At 59.9% G+C, this 15,944-nt stretch overlaps 1 protein-coding gene across 1 annotated transcript; it reads right to left on the reverse strand.

Annotated features, from left to right (window-relative positions):
• Window positions 1-2,408: 2,408 nt before the first annotated feature.
• LOC308043846 (scavenger receptor cysteine-rich type 1 protein M130-like) lies at window positions 2,409-15,521 on the reverse strand (the record flags this gene model as incomplete). The annotated part of the gene is made up of 14 exons (XM_080350162.1): window positions 2,409-2,422; window positions 2,471-2,566; window positions 3,346-3,483; window positions 4,786-5,100; window positions 5,628-5,942; window positions 6,158-6,700; window positions 6,786-7,106; window positions 7,618-7,932; window positions 10,234-10,557; window positions 11,175-11,483; window positions 12,449-12,772; window positions 13,390-13,698; window positions 14,664-14,987; window positions 15,371-15,521. 14 exons carry the CDS (start codon window positions 15,519-15,521, stop codon window positions 2,409-2,411), a joined length of 3,798 nt encoding a protein of 1,265 aa, XP_080206288.1.
• Window positions 15,522-15,944: the final 423 nt, after the last annotated feature.

Consider the following 15,944-nt stretch of genomic DNA (forward strand, 5'->3'; position numbering starts at 1 on the left):
ATAAAAGGTGACTCCAGAATGGGATCCCGAACCACGGCGGAGAACTGGCAGGACTTCATGGGACCAGAGACCAGAGGGAGCTTCTAGAACTGGACTGGTGATAAACGCAACCTCATTTCTCATCTTTACTTTTACTTTTCCCAGTTTCTTTCCCCTTTCTCTTTCTTACTCTCTCTCTATCGCATGACGCTTTACGGGCAAATTAATAAAGCAACACTGCTTGATTGAATTATAACCCCTTGACCTTTTGGTCGCCTTAACTTTGCGCTCTGAGATTAAGGTAAAAGAAACCATCATGAGTCCATCATCGAATGGACCGTGACACCCGCCCGCTCCCATCCCTCCCGTCCCTGCACACAAGTGCTGCCCCGACACAAACCCCCCGCTGATGCCCCGGCGAGGCAGCAGGAGGGCAGGGCAGGGGCTGCAAGCAGCAGGAGGACGGGGTCCCAGGGCTGCCGTGGGGCTCACAGCCCCTGCTCAGGAAGAACACGGCTCTGTGGCTGTGACGAGAGTGCTCGGGGTCTGTGACGGCTCAAGGCAGCAGGAGCAGCCCATGGAGACTAGGGCCTTGGCAGAGCCAGAGGAGAGGGAACCCCAGCCCTGCGTGTCCCAGAAAGTGGCTCCGCACCCTGTGCCGGGCACTGGGGAGCACAACTGCCTGCTGACCATTGTGGGAGGCGAGCTGGGGTGTGATCCCCTCTGGGCCATCTGGAGTTTAAAGGGCACGGTGATCACCTTGGGGCTCACATCTGTGGGGTCGCAGCCAGGACTTGCCCTGGCACAGCAGCTCTGTCATGGCCTCTGCACTGTGGGACCAGCCTGGCCCAGGCAGGGCCTGGGGGAAAGAGCAGCTGGGGAATCTCGGGGTGAAGAGATGGGCACTGGGGAGCATCATGGGACCTGTTAGAGAGTCATTTTGGCTAGAAACTGCCTGTGCAAACAGGATGGAAACCACCCCAGGGGTGTTTTTTGGTCTCTGCTGCCCCTGATCAAACTCAGGAAGATTTCGTGATGCCTGGGCAGACACAAACCAGCTCCAAGTCAAAGCCCACCGACACTTTTAATAAGAACAAATATGATACACAGTGGAAAAAAGGGGAAAGTAGAGGAAACTCTGTGCTGTTTGTGCTGCCCATGGGCAAAGGGAGGCGGTTCCCGGTGCTCGTGGCTCTCCCAGATGCACGGACCTCTCCTCCCTCCCGGCTGCACCCACCTGCACAGCAGGGACGGGCTCTCCTGGCCGGGGGCTCAGGGGCTGCTGTGCGCCCAGCTCTGTCACAGCCTTTGTGTGTCACAGATGTGCCAGAGAGATCTCTTCAGCGTCATCATAGCCCATGCTCCCCGGGGACAGGGATACGGTGTCTCCTTCAGCTCCAGGGACCCCGGCACTTCTCTGGGAGCACAGGCTGCCCCCTGCAAGCAGCAATGGGGGACATTGCAGCTCACCTCATGGGGTCTGTGCATCACCTTCCGCCCTGCTCCTCACCACACTCAGCTCCTTCTCCCACCCTTCGGTCCCTCCATGGGAAACTCCTGGGGCAGGTTCCCCCTTCCCAGGAGGTTTAGGTCTCAGTGCAGCAGCGACCAGGGTGGCAGTGGGGATGGCACCCCAGGAACCAGCAGCACTGAGTTTCCCTCTCACCTCTGGGTGCATCACTGGGTTCTGCTCCCTCTGCTGGCACCCTGGGCATTTCCCAAGCTCCCTGTCCAGGGGCATCGTCCTCCCCAGGGTCAGAAACCTCCCTGGCATCATCATAGACATCCACTGGGTCACCCCCATGCAGAACAGGAACATCTGAAGAGAGAGGGGAGCTGGTGACAGTGAGCAGATACATCCTGCAGAGCAGAGGATGGGAGGCGCTGGTGTTGGCAGCAGCACAGGAGACCCCCAGGTCCTCCTCATCTCTGACGGTGACACCCAGTGACACCTCTGTCCTTCACTTGTCTGCAGGCAGATCAGCCCCTTCCTGCTTCATTACCTGGTGCTGATCCCAGACCATCCTCCTCCTCTCGGTGCCCAGGGTAGGGCTGCAGATGGGTCAGAGACTGCTCTGAGGAGGAGCCTGGAGAGATGTGCAGTGAAAGTTATAGGACGAGCCCACTGACCTGGTTTGTGGTCAGCACTGCTGAGGAGGGGGACCCACAGAGCTGGGGCTGCATGGGAAGGAGGGCTGGGAATTCACCCTGCTCCCTGGGACAAGTCCTGTCTCAAAGGTTCTCCCAGAGCTTCCCCAGGACAGCTCTTCCCTCACTCGTCAATGAGTGCAGGGGCAGGAAGAGAGGGGCTGTCCAGCTGCGATGGGCAAAGCGGGTTGGGAGGCAGCTCCTCTCCTGGGCCCAGGGCTGGGGTGCTCTCCCCACAGACCACACAACCCCAGCACTGCAGAGACCACGGGCTGGGGGCTTCAGGGGATCAGCCCTGGGGAGGGGCCAGGGGAAAGGGTCCTACAGATGTGCCCACACACACCTGAGCGACCAAACCTTGCCTGCTTCTCCCACGCTGGGCTGTGACCGATCTCCTCGTACACGGCCTCGCGGAAGAGCTCCTGGGCTGTCCTGGAACCTGGGGACAGAGGCAGAGCTGGCATGGGGACAGGCAGAAGGGCAATGGGACCCCACTGTGCTCCCCAAACCTGTTCCTTGGCCCAGCCCAGGACTACTCCAACAGCACAGCCCCAGGGTGCTGTCAAGGAACAGCTGCCACATCCCCAGTGAGGGCCACATCACTGTGGAGAAGATCTGGGGCAGCATCACCCTCACATCAGCCCCTTGGAGACAGTGCTCAAGTGCCTCTGGCCCCTGGGTCACCCCTTTGTCTGACCCCAGAGCAGCTCCTGTGTTTCCCCTCCACCTGGAGCCGACCCCTGTCTGCCCCATGAGTCCATAGCAGGGCCCCTGCCCTGCCAAGGGCAGGCAGGGCTGGGCAGAGGGTCAGCCTGGGGCCTGACTCCATGGAGATGGGCCCTGCTGCCCTGTGTTCCTCCCGTCTTCTCCTTTGCCCCAGAGAGCCCTCCAGCACCACCCAGAGCACTGCCAGCCTTGGCCATCTCCTCCAGGATAACATCTCCCCCAGGATGACATCACCTACAGGATAGCATCTCCCCCAGGATAACATCTCCCACAGTCCTGTTCTGCCCTGTCTCTCCTTGGTCCATCTCTTGCTCCGACCTCTCTCCACCCTTTGCTGCTGGTGCCCTATGACCAGACAGTCAAGGGGGTGCATGGGGCAGGTGGCAGCACACAGTCTCCTCCCCTCAGCTCTGCTTGTGCCCCTTACTGACCCCCCGCAGCACCCCCAGCCCTTCCAGAAGGCATCACTGGGAGCTCTGTGGAAGGACCCACCTCTGCGCCCAGCCCTGGCCCTGAGCACTTGCCCGGCCAGCAGGGCCAGGAGCAGGCAGAGAAGGGCCCCCAGGATGATGCAGATGATGACAGGCACTGAGATTCTCCCACTGACAGTTGGATGGCCCCAGGTGGGATCTGCATGGGCAAGAACATGGAAGAACAGCACCAGCCCTGGGAGAGGTGGAGGCAGCACCAGTCATAGAATCATAGAATCATTTCAGTTGGAAGAGACCCTTGTGGGGGACTACGGTGGGTCCGTGGATTCCCTGACGAAGGGCATGGGAACAGAAATCAGCCTTGAAGATATGAAGGCCCACCCATGAGAAAGATGGGAGTAAAGGAGTATCTGGAGATGTTAAGGATCTACCCGTGAGAGAGAAGGGAGTAGAAGAGTAACGTTGATGAGAGCAAAAATAGCCAATGAGATGTTACTACTGTAACTTGTAACCAATAGTGAAGAGACACATGAATTGGTAAAACTGTATAAAAATGCACTTGTGGCAATAAATGGCATCTACTACTTTCATCCTGGAAGAACTTGGTCCATATCGTTTGTCTGTCTCAACCACGACTGACCCTCAAGATCATTGAGTCCAAACATAACCTAAGTCTAACACTAAGCCATGTCCTCAAGAACCTCCAGGCATGGCGACTCGATCACTTCCCTGGGCAGCCTGTTCCACTGCTTCACAAACCTCTCTGTGACAATTTTTTTCCTAATATCCAATCTGAACCTTCCCTGGGCCAACTTGAGGCCATTTCCTCTCAAAATGGTCTGACCCCCATGGCACAAGGCAGCAGGGGGGTGAGTGATGGAGAAGTTTCCACCCTGCTGAGTGAATTTCACCCCCTCCTCAACCCCCATACAACCACCCCAGTGCCTCCTCCTGGGAGTTTCACGCCCCAGCAAGGAGCCCCTTGCACCCCACTGTGGGTCAGAGCCTGGCCCTGGGATACCCAGCCCTGGGGAGGACGAGTTACCTGCTCGGGGTGGGGATGCTGCTGTCCCGGGCGCAGCTGCAGAGGAGGAAAAGGAGAGCTGGGCTGAGAGGGTGGGAGTGCACGTACCAGGGAGCCTCCCCTGCAACACCCTGGTGTGTGTCTGTAGTGTCCATGACACATCCCAGCCTAATGGCCCCTCCCATAGCGCTAGAAAGGGACCCAGGACAGGGCCCGGGGCCTCTGCTCTGGGCGGCGGGCAGGGTGGCACAGGCAGCCCGGGGGATGGATGGTCCTGGAGCTGCAGGGCCCCACGGGCAGTGGCCCAAGGACACCCAGTTCCACCGAGGCTGCTCCCTGCTTGGCACCAGGCTGCTGCCCCCCACAGGAACATTCCTGCTCTCAGGAGCTCAGGGGCTGTGCCAGGACCAAGTGTGTGAAAGGCCTTTCCCAGCTCCCTGCCAACACCTGACCAAGGGGTCCCAGCCCCCCGCTCACCTGAGCAGCGCACAGCAGCGTCTTCCTTATGCCGGCAAGCACGTCTGTCCCCAGGCCGGGCCCAGCAGTCCTGCAGAGACGACTCCGTCCCCCGGCACTCCACCCGCTCCAGCCAGATGGGGCCTTGGCCCACCCCAAAAGCAGCATCATGCAGGGCAGACACCGCGGGGCCACAGCCCAGCTGCCTGCACGCCACCTGGGCATCCTGCATGTCCCAGGAGTCATCGCACACTGTCCCCCAGGAGCTGCGATGCCAGAGCTCCACTCTGCCCGAGCACCCGTCCTCGCCTCCCACAGCACGGATCTTCTCCCTGTCTGGAGAAGGCAAAGAGCTCCCACGGCACTCAGACAGCGGAGGAGCCAGGTAAGAGGAGCACATGGAGGAGCAGCTCCCTACCTGTGCAGCTGCTGGAGTTGGGGCACGGGGCCAAAGGCTCTGGGGGCATTTCTGGGCGTCCCCCTGAAGAAGGAAACACTGTGGTAAAGGGACTGGCTCGGGGGATTGTGCAGAAGAGCGCGGGGCTGAGCTCTGCTTGTGCCTGTGTGTGCCATCTTGGTCACAGAGCAGCAGGAGGGTGTCCATGGAGGGGAGGCTCCTCTGAACCCTCTCTGGTCTCTGCTGAGACCACTTGGAGATGTCGCTACCTCCCCCACGCACTGTGGGGTGGCAACTGCTGCTGGACATGTGGGACACTGAAAACTGTGGTCACATCTGTGCCACCAGCAGCACAAGAGTCTGACATGGCAACGAAAACCCCTCCAAGCTCTTTCTCTGCATTTGGCCATGCCCAGAGGGGAGCAGAAGCTGGGGTGGCACTGGTGCCCGAGTGGCTCAGAGTTACCATTGCAGGTGATGTGGGTCTCTTCTCGCAGGTCATCGCACGACTGTGGGTCCCAGGGGGTGGATGGACACTGCCAGAAGGAGCTGGTTCCCTTCTCACACTGCACGTAATCCAGCCAGGCAGTGCCAGACACCCTGCCATAGGGCAGGCCTGCTTCCAGGGATCCTCCGTCCCCGCAGCCCAGCTCCTTGCACACCAGCGACACCGTGTCAGGAGTCACCGAGTTGGAGCAAATGCTCCCCCGTGTCCCGTTGTAGAAAACCTGGAGGCGCCCGGAGCAGCCGTCACTGTTCTCCAGCCTCAGGGCCACGAACTCTGGGAGGAAAGGCAGCAAGAGGCACAGGCTGGTGTGGGGCTGTGGGAGCCAGGACACTCCTGCGCTCCCCAGGCCCCCGGCCAGGCAGGGCAGGGCCAGCAAGTCCGCATTGCACCCAGGGCAGAGAGAAGTCCCTGATGGACACAGCCCCTGCTCTCCCCACTCACCCTGGGGGACACTGAGCTCCCCAGGGACCCCAGTGAACTGAGGGCACCTGTGCATGGGTGTCTGTAGGCCGGGCTCAGGCAGGGGCTCAGCCAGGGACAGCCTTGGCCATCATCTGCATCATCCTGGGGGCCCTTCTCTGCCTGCTCCTGGCCCTGCTGGCCGGGCAAGTGCTCAGGGCGCTCAGGGCCAGGGCTGGGCGCAGTGGTGGGTCCTTCCAGCTTTCCCTGCGTCCCAGCCTCCTGGGAACCATCCCGGCACAGCTCCCGGCACACACCTGAGCACATGACGCCTGCGTCTTCTTTGTGCCCGCAGTCGTGCTGCCCCCAGGGCCCAGCAGCACAGTCCCAGAGAGCAGCTTCGGCCCCGGAGCAGTTCACACCGTCCAGCCAGATCTGCCCGGAGCCTTCCCCGAAGCGAGCAGAGCCGGCCGCCTCCACCGCCCCTCCGCAGCCCAGCTGGTGGCAAATGACGGCGGCATCAGACAGGTCCCAGCCATCGTCACAGACGGTCCCCCAGCTGCCCTGGAAGTAGATCTCCACTCTCCCTGCGCAGCGCCCGGGCCCGTCCACCAGCCGGACCCGCCGGCTCCCTGCAGTGGGGAGAAAGCCCAGGAGCTGTCAGGGGGTGGCTGCCCCCCCACCCCATCATCTGGGGGCTCGTGCAGCGCCGCTCACCCCAGCAAATGACTCCCACGTCCTCCACAACCGCTCCCAGCAGGGCACTCCCGGGCAGGGAGGTGTTGCAGAGGGTCAGGCTGGCCTCGTGCCCTGCGCACCAGACCCCTCGCAGCCCCACGGGGCCCGTCCCTCGCTCAGGCTTTGGGGGGCTGTAGGCTTTTTCTGCCTCTCCACATCGCAGCTGCCGGCACACCACGCTGGCCTCCCGCACGTCCCACTGGTCATCCAGCACTCTGCCCCACCTCCCGCGCTGGAAGATCTCCACTCGTCCATCGCACCGGCTCCCGCCGCCCACCAGCCGCAGGGACGCAGGGTCGGCTGGGCCTGGGGAGAGCAGAGGAGCCGCAGCCATCAGCGGCACCGGGCAGCACGGCAGCCTCCAGGGAGGAGGGCAAGGGGGCTTGTCCGACCAAACAGGGCGAGAGCGAGCCCTGTGCTGCCCAGAAGCGAGGGCAAAGCCCAGGCCCTGTCTGCAGCTCACATCGGGTCTGCTGCTGCGGGGGGGTGGGATGAGGCTCTGCAGGGCTCTCTGCGGGGACGGGATGTGTTTGTCTGCAGCCACAGGGATGGAGCAGAGCCCCACCAGCCTGTCCTGGGCTCATCCTATGGAACCCGGGCCGGGCAGTGGTACCAGGGCCTAAGGCGCTGCCCTGGGGACAGGTGTCTGTGTCTGTTCAGACCTCAGCTCTCCCAGAGCAGAGCAGGGAAAGCCCCCCAGGGATCCTCCAGGGAGAAATTCAGCCTGGTGCTGTCATGGGACCCCTGCTTTGGGTGGCCATGTCTCACACAAAGGGAAACAGAGCTAATGCACCATTTTCCCAGCACTCACCTGAGCAAATGACAGCAGCGTTGTTCCCGGGGGAGCACGGGGAGGCCCCCAGGGTGGCCACTGGGCACTGTCCCAGGTCAGATTCAGTCCCGTCACAGTGGAATGAGTCTCTCCAGACAGGGCCAGTCTCTCTCCCAAAACGCTCTCCTCCAGGAATGGACTCAGCAAACCCACAGTTGAGTTGATGACACAGAACATGGGCATCCGAGAGATCCCAGCGGGAGGCACAGAGGGTCCCCCAGCGCCCCAGCACCTGGACCTCCACCCTCCCCGCACACGCTGTGCTGCCGTTCACCAGCCTGAACCCTGTGTACTCTGGGGACAGAGGAGGAGAGAATCACAAAATCACACAATGTCAGGGATTGGAAGAGACCTCAAAGATCACCCAGTCCGATCCTCCCACTGGAGCAGAAACACCCAGATGAGGTTACACAGGAAGGTGTCCAGCTGGGTTTTGAATGTCTCCAGAGTAGCAGACTCCAGAACATCTCTGGGCAGCCTGGTCCAGTGTTCTGTCACCCTCATTGCAGACCGTGCTCCCTCAGTTCAGCTGTGAGGATGCTATGGGAGACTGTGTCAAATGCTTTACTCAAGTCACGGTAGATCACGTCCACTGCTCTGCCATCATCCATCCACCTTGTTATGTCCTCATAAAAGTCAATGAGGTTGGTCAAGCACGACTTCCCCTTGGTGAAGCCATGTTGACTGCCCCTAATGACCCTCTTATCCCTGATATGGCTTGAGATGGCACCAAAGATAAGCTGTTCCATTACTTTCCCAGGGATGGAGGTGAGACTGACCGGTCTAGAGTTCCCCGGGTCCTCCTTCTTGCCCTTTTTGAAGACAGGAGTGACATTTGCTTTCTTCCAGTCCTCAGGCATCTCTCCTGTTTCCCAGGACTTGGCAAAGATGATGGAGAGTGACCCAGCAATGATCTCAGCCAGCTCCCTCAGCACCCATAGGTGCATCCCATCCGGACCCATGGATTTATGGATGTCCAGATCGTCTAACTGCTCCCTAACCCAGTCTTCATCAACCAAGGGAAACTCCTCCATTGTCCTGCCTTCCTCTGGGGCCTCAGTGGTACAGCGCTCCTAGGACAGCCATGGGAGAGTAGACAGAAACAAAGAAGCATTCAGAGAGGGCGGGTTGGTGCTTTTGTACCCTTGGTAGGTGGTGGAAAGGTCAGAGGGACAGAGGCCTTTCTTCTCCTTCTGCATGGTTTTCATGCTGCAGGCTGTCCCATGATCCCTCCTGTCCAACACCCACCCAGCACAGTCCTTGCTCTGTCCCCAGCCCCCGGCACAGTCCCAGTGTTCAGCACCCCACCCCGAGTCCTTACGTGTGCAGCTGACAGCAGCGTTGTTCATCTGGGTGCAGGCCTGGTCCCTGGAGGACTCCGTGGGGCAGGAGGACAGGAGGGACTCATTCCCCACACACTGCAGCTCTCCATCCCACACGGGACCAGCCCCTTCTCCAAAGTGACCTCCTCCAGACACAGGCAGGGCCACGCCGCACCGCAGCTCCCTGCACACCACCTCAGCAGCCTTGGGGCCAAAGCGGGAGCCACAAACAGTTTTCCACTGCTTCCCATCACGGATCTCTACACGTCCTGAGCAGCGGCTCTTCCCGTCCACCAGACGGACAAAACCTGGAAAAAAAACACCAAAAAACCTGGGAGTTTCCAGAGCCCTCTGGCAGTTACTTGCCCATGTCTCACACACCCCCAAGCAAACCATGGCCAAACTGCACATTGCACATGCCAGAGAAAGCTGTTGAGTGAGTCTTGGTGCCATGAGCACATCCAAGGCTCCTCCTCCCCTTGTCTACAGCACCAGAGCACTCAAGGTGTGTGTCTGCCACACACTCACAGCCACAGGTGTGCTCAGACAAAGGGTCCCACACAAAGTCCTCTGTGCTGCCCGGCATGCTCCCCCAGCACCGCAGCCGTGTGAGCTGTTGGGGTCCAGGAGAACTGGCCCAGATGATGATGAAGCTGCTGCTGCTCAGCCCCTGCAGAGCTCGGGCCAGGCAGGACCATCATCACCTGCTGCAACCAGAGGCTCACTCTGATCCCAGGGTGTTCTTGGGTGTTGGGAGGTTCTTTTTAGGTGGGAGATGTCCCAGAGCACAGAATTGGAGCAGCTCTTATCATGATTTGCACTTTCCAGAGCCCTCCGCTGCCTGCTACAGGGGGATGTTCTCATCCAGGGACACTGTGCTCTGCCCAGGGGTGCACAGGTCCCAGGCCAATGGCCAGGCTGGGGACAGGAGACCCACATATCCCCCTGGCCTCAGCTGCCTCACAGGGTGACAGCAGCACAGACAAGAGTCAGTAAGTGCTGGCAAAGAGCCTGTTTCATGGGTCAGTGTGGGGAGCTGCGGGCAACCAGGAGGGGTTGGGCAGCTGGTCAGCGCTGCCTGCACGGGGTCCTGTCCCCTCAGGGATGTCACAGCTTTCCCCAGGGACCAGTTACACCAGCAATGACAGTCCCAGCACAGTAGCATGTTCAGCACCACTGGGCCCAGATCCAGCATTTTTGTTGCTCCCTATGGCACAGCCAGGTCCCTTCCCCCATCCCATCCACTAAAGGTGAAAACTGGATGACCCCTTACCTGAACATGTCACTCCAGCGTCGAGAATGTGAGCACAGTTATGTTCACCCCATCCTGCATGTTTGCAGTCAGACAGGGCAGATTCGGTGCTGTTGCAGACGACATCATCCATCCAAATGGGGCCAGATCCTGCCCCAAAGTGTCCGTACTGGTGAGCTCCAACAGCAGATCCACAGCCCAGCTGCTTACAAACCACTGCTGCGTCATTCATGCTCCAGTAGTCATCACACACGGTCCCCCACTGTCCCTGATGTTTCACCTGCACTCTCCCAGCACAGCACCTGCCGCCATCCGCCAGCCTCACCTCCGCAGCACCTTCAAACACTGACACGGGACCAGTCAGATCAGCGCCAAGCCCCAGCACCGTGAGTGTCAGGATGGGAACCCCTCCCTTCCAGGCTGTCCCCAATGTGGTGCAGAGGTCCTTTCTATCCACATGGATGGTGCAAGACTGTGGTGTCCAGCTGCAGCTCTACTGGGTCATTTATGGTCCCAGAGCTTTCAGCACATCCTTCTACCCTTGCAGACCCTTCAACCTGCCCCTGGCCCAGACCCACCTAGAACACCCACTCCTCCCCAGCCAGCACCCTGGGAAGAGACCTGTCCCCAGGGATCCCCAAGTACACGTTGCTGCTTCTCCCAGGGCCCCCAGCTCAGCTGGGCCACAGTCTGCCCTGGGCACCTCCCAGCTCATCATCTCAGGCCTTTGTGTGTCCCCTGTGGAGCAACATGTTGATCCCAGGGAGCCTTCCCAGCCCACGGCCCCTCTTTGTCCTTGGGCATCAGCCCAGTCCTGCCCCTGTCTATGATCCCTAGGAGGGTCAAGTCTCTGCCAGCCTGTGGGAACAGAGGCCCCAGTTCCCTGTCTTCACAATCCCAAACTGTTCTCTCCTCAGTGTGGGTTTCATCTCAGTGTTCAACAGGCCACCCTGAGTCCTTACGTGTGCAGCTGACAGCAGCGCTGTTCATCTGGGTGCAGGCCTGGTCCCTGGACGACCCCGTGGGGCAGGAGGACAGGCGGGACTCATTCCCCACACACTGCAGCTCTCCATCCCACACGGGACCAGCCCCTTCTCCAAAGTGACCTCCTCCAGACACAGGCAGGGCCACGCCGCACCGCAGCTCCCTGCACACCACCTCAGCAGCCTTGGGGCCAAAGCGGGAGCCACAGACAGTTTTCCACTGCTTCCCATCACGGATCTCTACACGTCCTGAGCAGCGGCTCTTCCCGTCCACCAGACGGACAAATCCTGGAAAAAAACACCAAAAAACCTGTGAGCTTCCAGAGCCCTCTGGCAGTTACTTGTCCATGTCTCACATCACCCCCAAGCAAACCATGGCCAAACTGCACATTGCACATGCCAGAGGAAGCTGTTGAGTGAGTCTTGGTGCCATGAGCACAACCAAGGCTCCTCCTCCCCTTGTCTACAGCACCAGAGCACTCAAGGTGTGTGTCTGCCACACACTCACAGCCACAGGTGTGCTCAGACAAAGGGTCCCACACAAAGTCCTCTGTGCTGCCCGGCACGCTCCCCCAGCACCGCAGCCCTGTGAGCCGTTGGGATCCAGGAGAACTGGCCCAGATGATGATGAAGCTGCAGCTGCTCAGCCCCTGCAGAGCTCGGGCCAGGCAGGACCATCATCACCTGCTGCAACCAGAGGCTCACTCTGATCCCAGGGTGTTCTTGGGTGTTAGGAGGTTCTTTTTAGGTGGGAGATGTCCCAGAGCACAGAATTGGAGCAGCTCTTATCATGATTTGCACTTTCCAGAGCCCTCCGCTGCCTGCTACAGGGGGATGTTCTCATCCAGGGACACTGTGCTCTGCCCAGGGGTGCACAGGTCCCAGGCCAATGGCCAGGCTGGGGAGAGGAGACTCGCATGTCCCCCTGGCCTCAGCTGCCTCAGAGGATGACAGCAGCACAGATGAGAGTCAGTAAGTGCTGGCAAAGAGCCTGTTTCATGGGTCAGTGTGGGGAGCTGCGGGCAACCAGGAGGGGTTGGGCAGCTGGTCAGCGCTGCCTGCACGGGGTCCTGTCCCCTCAGGGATGTCACAGCTTTCCCCAGGGACCAGTTACACCAGCAATGACAGTCCCAGCACAGTAGCATGTTCAGCACCACTGGGCCCAGATCCAGCATTTTTGTTGCTCCCTATGGCACAGCCAGGTCCCTTCCCCCATCCCATCCACTAAAGGTGAAAACTGGATGACCCCTTACCTGAACATGTCACTCCAGCGTCGAGAATGTGAGCACAGTTATGTTCACCCCATCCTGCATGTTTGCAGTCAGACAGGGCAGATTCGGTGCTGTTGCAGACGGCATCATCCATCCAAATGGGGCCAGATCCTGCCCCAAAGTGTCCGTACTGGTGAGCTCCAACAGCAGATCCACAGCCCAGCTGCTTACAAACCACTGCTGCGTCATTCATGCTCCAGTAGTCATCACACACGGTCCCCCACTGTCCCTGATGTTTCACCTGCACTCTCCCAGCACAGCACCTGCCGCCATCCGCCAGCCTCACCTCCGCAGCACCTTCAAACACTGACACGGGACCAGTCAGATCAGCGCCAAGCCCCAGCACCGTGAGTGTCAGGATGGGAACCCCTCCCTTCCAGGCTGTCCCCAATGTGGTGCAGAGGTCCTTTCTATCCACATGGATGGTGCAAGACTGTGGTGTCCAGCTGCAGCTCTACTGGGTCATTTATGGTCCCAGAGCTTTCAGCACATCCTTCTACCCTTGCAGACCCTTCAACCTGCCCCTGGCCCAGACCCACCTAGAACACCCACTCCTCCCCAGCCAGCACCCTGGGAAGAGACCTGTCCCCAGGGATCCCCAAGTACACGTTGCTGCTTCTCCCAGGGCCCCCAGCTCAGCTGGGCCACAGTCTGCCCTGGGCACCTCCCAGCTCATCATCTCAGGCCTTTGTGTGTCCCCTGTGGAGCAACATGTTGATCCCAGGGAGCCTTCCCAGCCCACGGCCCCTCTTTGTCCTTGGGCATCAGCCCAGTCCTGCCCCTGTCTATGATCCCCAGGAGGGTCAAGTCTCTGCCAGCCTGTGGGAACAGAGGCCCCAGTTTCCTGTCTTCACAATCCCAAACTGTTCTCTCCTTAGTGTAGGTTTCATCCCAGTGTTCAACAGGCCACCCTGAGTCCTTACGTGTGCAGCTGACAGCAGCGCTGTTCATCTGGGTGCAGGCCTGGTCCCTGGACGACCCCGTGGGGCAGGAGGACAGGCGGGACTCATTCCCCACACACTGCAGCTCTCCATCCCACACGGGACCAGCCCCTTCTCCAAAGTGACCTCCTCCAGACACAGGCAGGGCCACGCCGCACCGCAGCTCCCTGCACACCACCTCAGCAGCCTTGGGGCCAAAGCGGGAGCCACAGACAGTTTTCCACTGCTTCCCATCACGGATCTCTACACGTCCTGAGCAGCGGCTCTTCCCGTCCACCAGACGGACAAATCCTGGAAAAAAACACCAAAAAACCTGTGAGCTTCCAGAGCCCTCTGGCATTTACTTGCCCATATCCCACATCACCCCCAAGCAAACCATGGCCAAACTGCACATTGCACATGCCAGAGGAAGCTGTTGAGTGAGTCTTGGTGCCATGAGCACATCCAAGGCTCCTCCTCCCCTTGTCTACAGCACCAGAGCACTCAAGGTGTGTGTCTGCCACACACTCACAGCCACAGGTGTGCTCAGACAAAGGGTCCCACACAAAGTCCTCTGTGCTGCCCGGCACGCTCCCCCAGCACCGCAGCCCTGTGAGCCGTTGGGATCCAGGAGAACTGGCCCAGATGATGATGAAGCTGCAGCTGCTCAGCCCCTGCAGAGCTCGGGCCAGGCAGGACCATCATCACCTGCTGCAACCAGAGGCTCACTCTGATCCCAGGGTGTTCTTGGGTGTTGGGAGGTTCTTTTTAGGTGGGAGATGTCCCAGAGCACAGAATTGGAGCAGCTCTTATCATGATTTGCACTTTCCAGAGCCCTCCGCTGCCTGCTACAGGGGGATGTTCTCATCCAGGGACACTGTGCTCTGCCCAGGGGTGCACAGGTCCCAGGCCAATGGCCAGGCTGGGGACAGGAGACCCGCATGTCCCCCTGGCCTCAGCTGCCTCACAGGGTGACAGCAGCACAGACAAGAGTCAGTAAGTGCTGGCAAAGAGCCTGTTTCATGGGTCAGTGTGGGGAGCTGCGGGCAACCAGGAGGGGTTGGGCAGCTGGTCAGCGCTGCCTGCACGGGGTCCTGTCCCCTCAGGGATGTCACAGCTTTCCCCAGGGACCAGTTACACCAGCAATGACAGTCCCATCTCAGCAGCATGTTCAGCATCACTGGGCCCAGATCCAGCATTTTTGTTGCTCCCTATGGCACAGCCAGGTCCCTTCCCCCATCCCATCCCCTAAAGGTGGGAACAGGCTGACCCCTTACCTGAACATGTCACTCCAGCATCATCAGCATGAACACAGTTATGTTCACCCCATCCTCTTTGTTTGCAGTCAGACAGGGTAGATTCAGTGCCGTTGCAGCCGACATTATCCATCCAAATGGGGCCAGATCCTGCCCCAAAGTGTCCGTACTGGTGAGCTCCAACAGCAGACCCACAGCCCAGCTGCTTACAAACCACTGCTGCATCGTTCATACCCCAGTAGTCATCACACACGGTCCCCCACTGTCCCTGATGTTTCACCTCCACTCTCCCAGTACAGCGCCTGCCGCCATCCGCCAGCCTCACCTCCGCAGCACCTTCAAACACTGACACGGAACCAGTCAGATTAGCGTCAAGCCCCAGCACTGTGGGTGTCAGAGTGGGATCCCTCACCCCTGCAGGCTCTCCATCCCACCACACAAGGCACCTCTTTCCACCCCACTGGCCACTGGCCCCCACCCATGCCCACCCACACACTGCCCAGCTCTGCACTTGGCACCCGCTGCCCCCAGCCCAGCACCCCCTGAACAGCCCCATGTACCCAGGGCTGCAGCCTCCCCTGTAAAACACCTCTCCCAGCACCATTCAAACCAACCCCATCCCCAGGGCGTTCCCTGTTCCCAGTGAGATGATGCAGAGGATCCCACATCCCCTCCTGTCTCCTGGCATCAGCCCTGGGCCATGTCCCCCCAGAAGGACATGTCCCTACTGCAGATGTCCCCGTTCTCTCTCTCTGGGGCCACAAACTGTGCCCTTGTGGGGTCAGGGCTCTCCTGGAACATGAGGTGCTTAGCAGCACACAAACCCTCTGGGGCAGCCCAGAGATTGGCAGTGCCCTGGGGATCTCTGGGTGCTGCCATCGCCAGTGAGGCCACCACTGGTCCAGAGCCAGGGTGCTGGTAACAAGGGGTCCCCAAAGGTACCCCAGGACAGAGGGGCTGTGAATCCAGCCAGACACAGAACACTGGAGCCCCGGAAAAGGAGATACTGTCTCCCACCCAGACAGGCACAGGGAAAGGCATAGGCTCTGTGGAACTGAGCACCTTCTGCCCGCTGTGTCAGCAGCACCTGCAAAGAAAACCCATTCCCAGACAGATCCCCATGACCACACTGGTACCCGCTGGCCCTGGGTGGTGGGACAAGGGAGTCAGCACTTACTCCTGCACATCTGTATCCAGAGGAGCAGCCACAGCATCTGAGGGGACAGCAGTCCCTCTGTGCCCATCCTGAGCCTCCTGCCCTGACGGCATATCCCCCTGCCACAGCTCCAGGGACTCGTCGGA

The sequence above is a fragment of the Nesoenas mayeri genome, assembly GCF_963082525.1.
Source record: "Nesoenas mayeri genome assembly, chromosome: 9".
NCBI lineage: Eukaryota > Metazoa > Chordata > Aves > Columbiformes > Columbidae > Nesoenas > Nesoenas mayeri.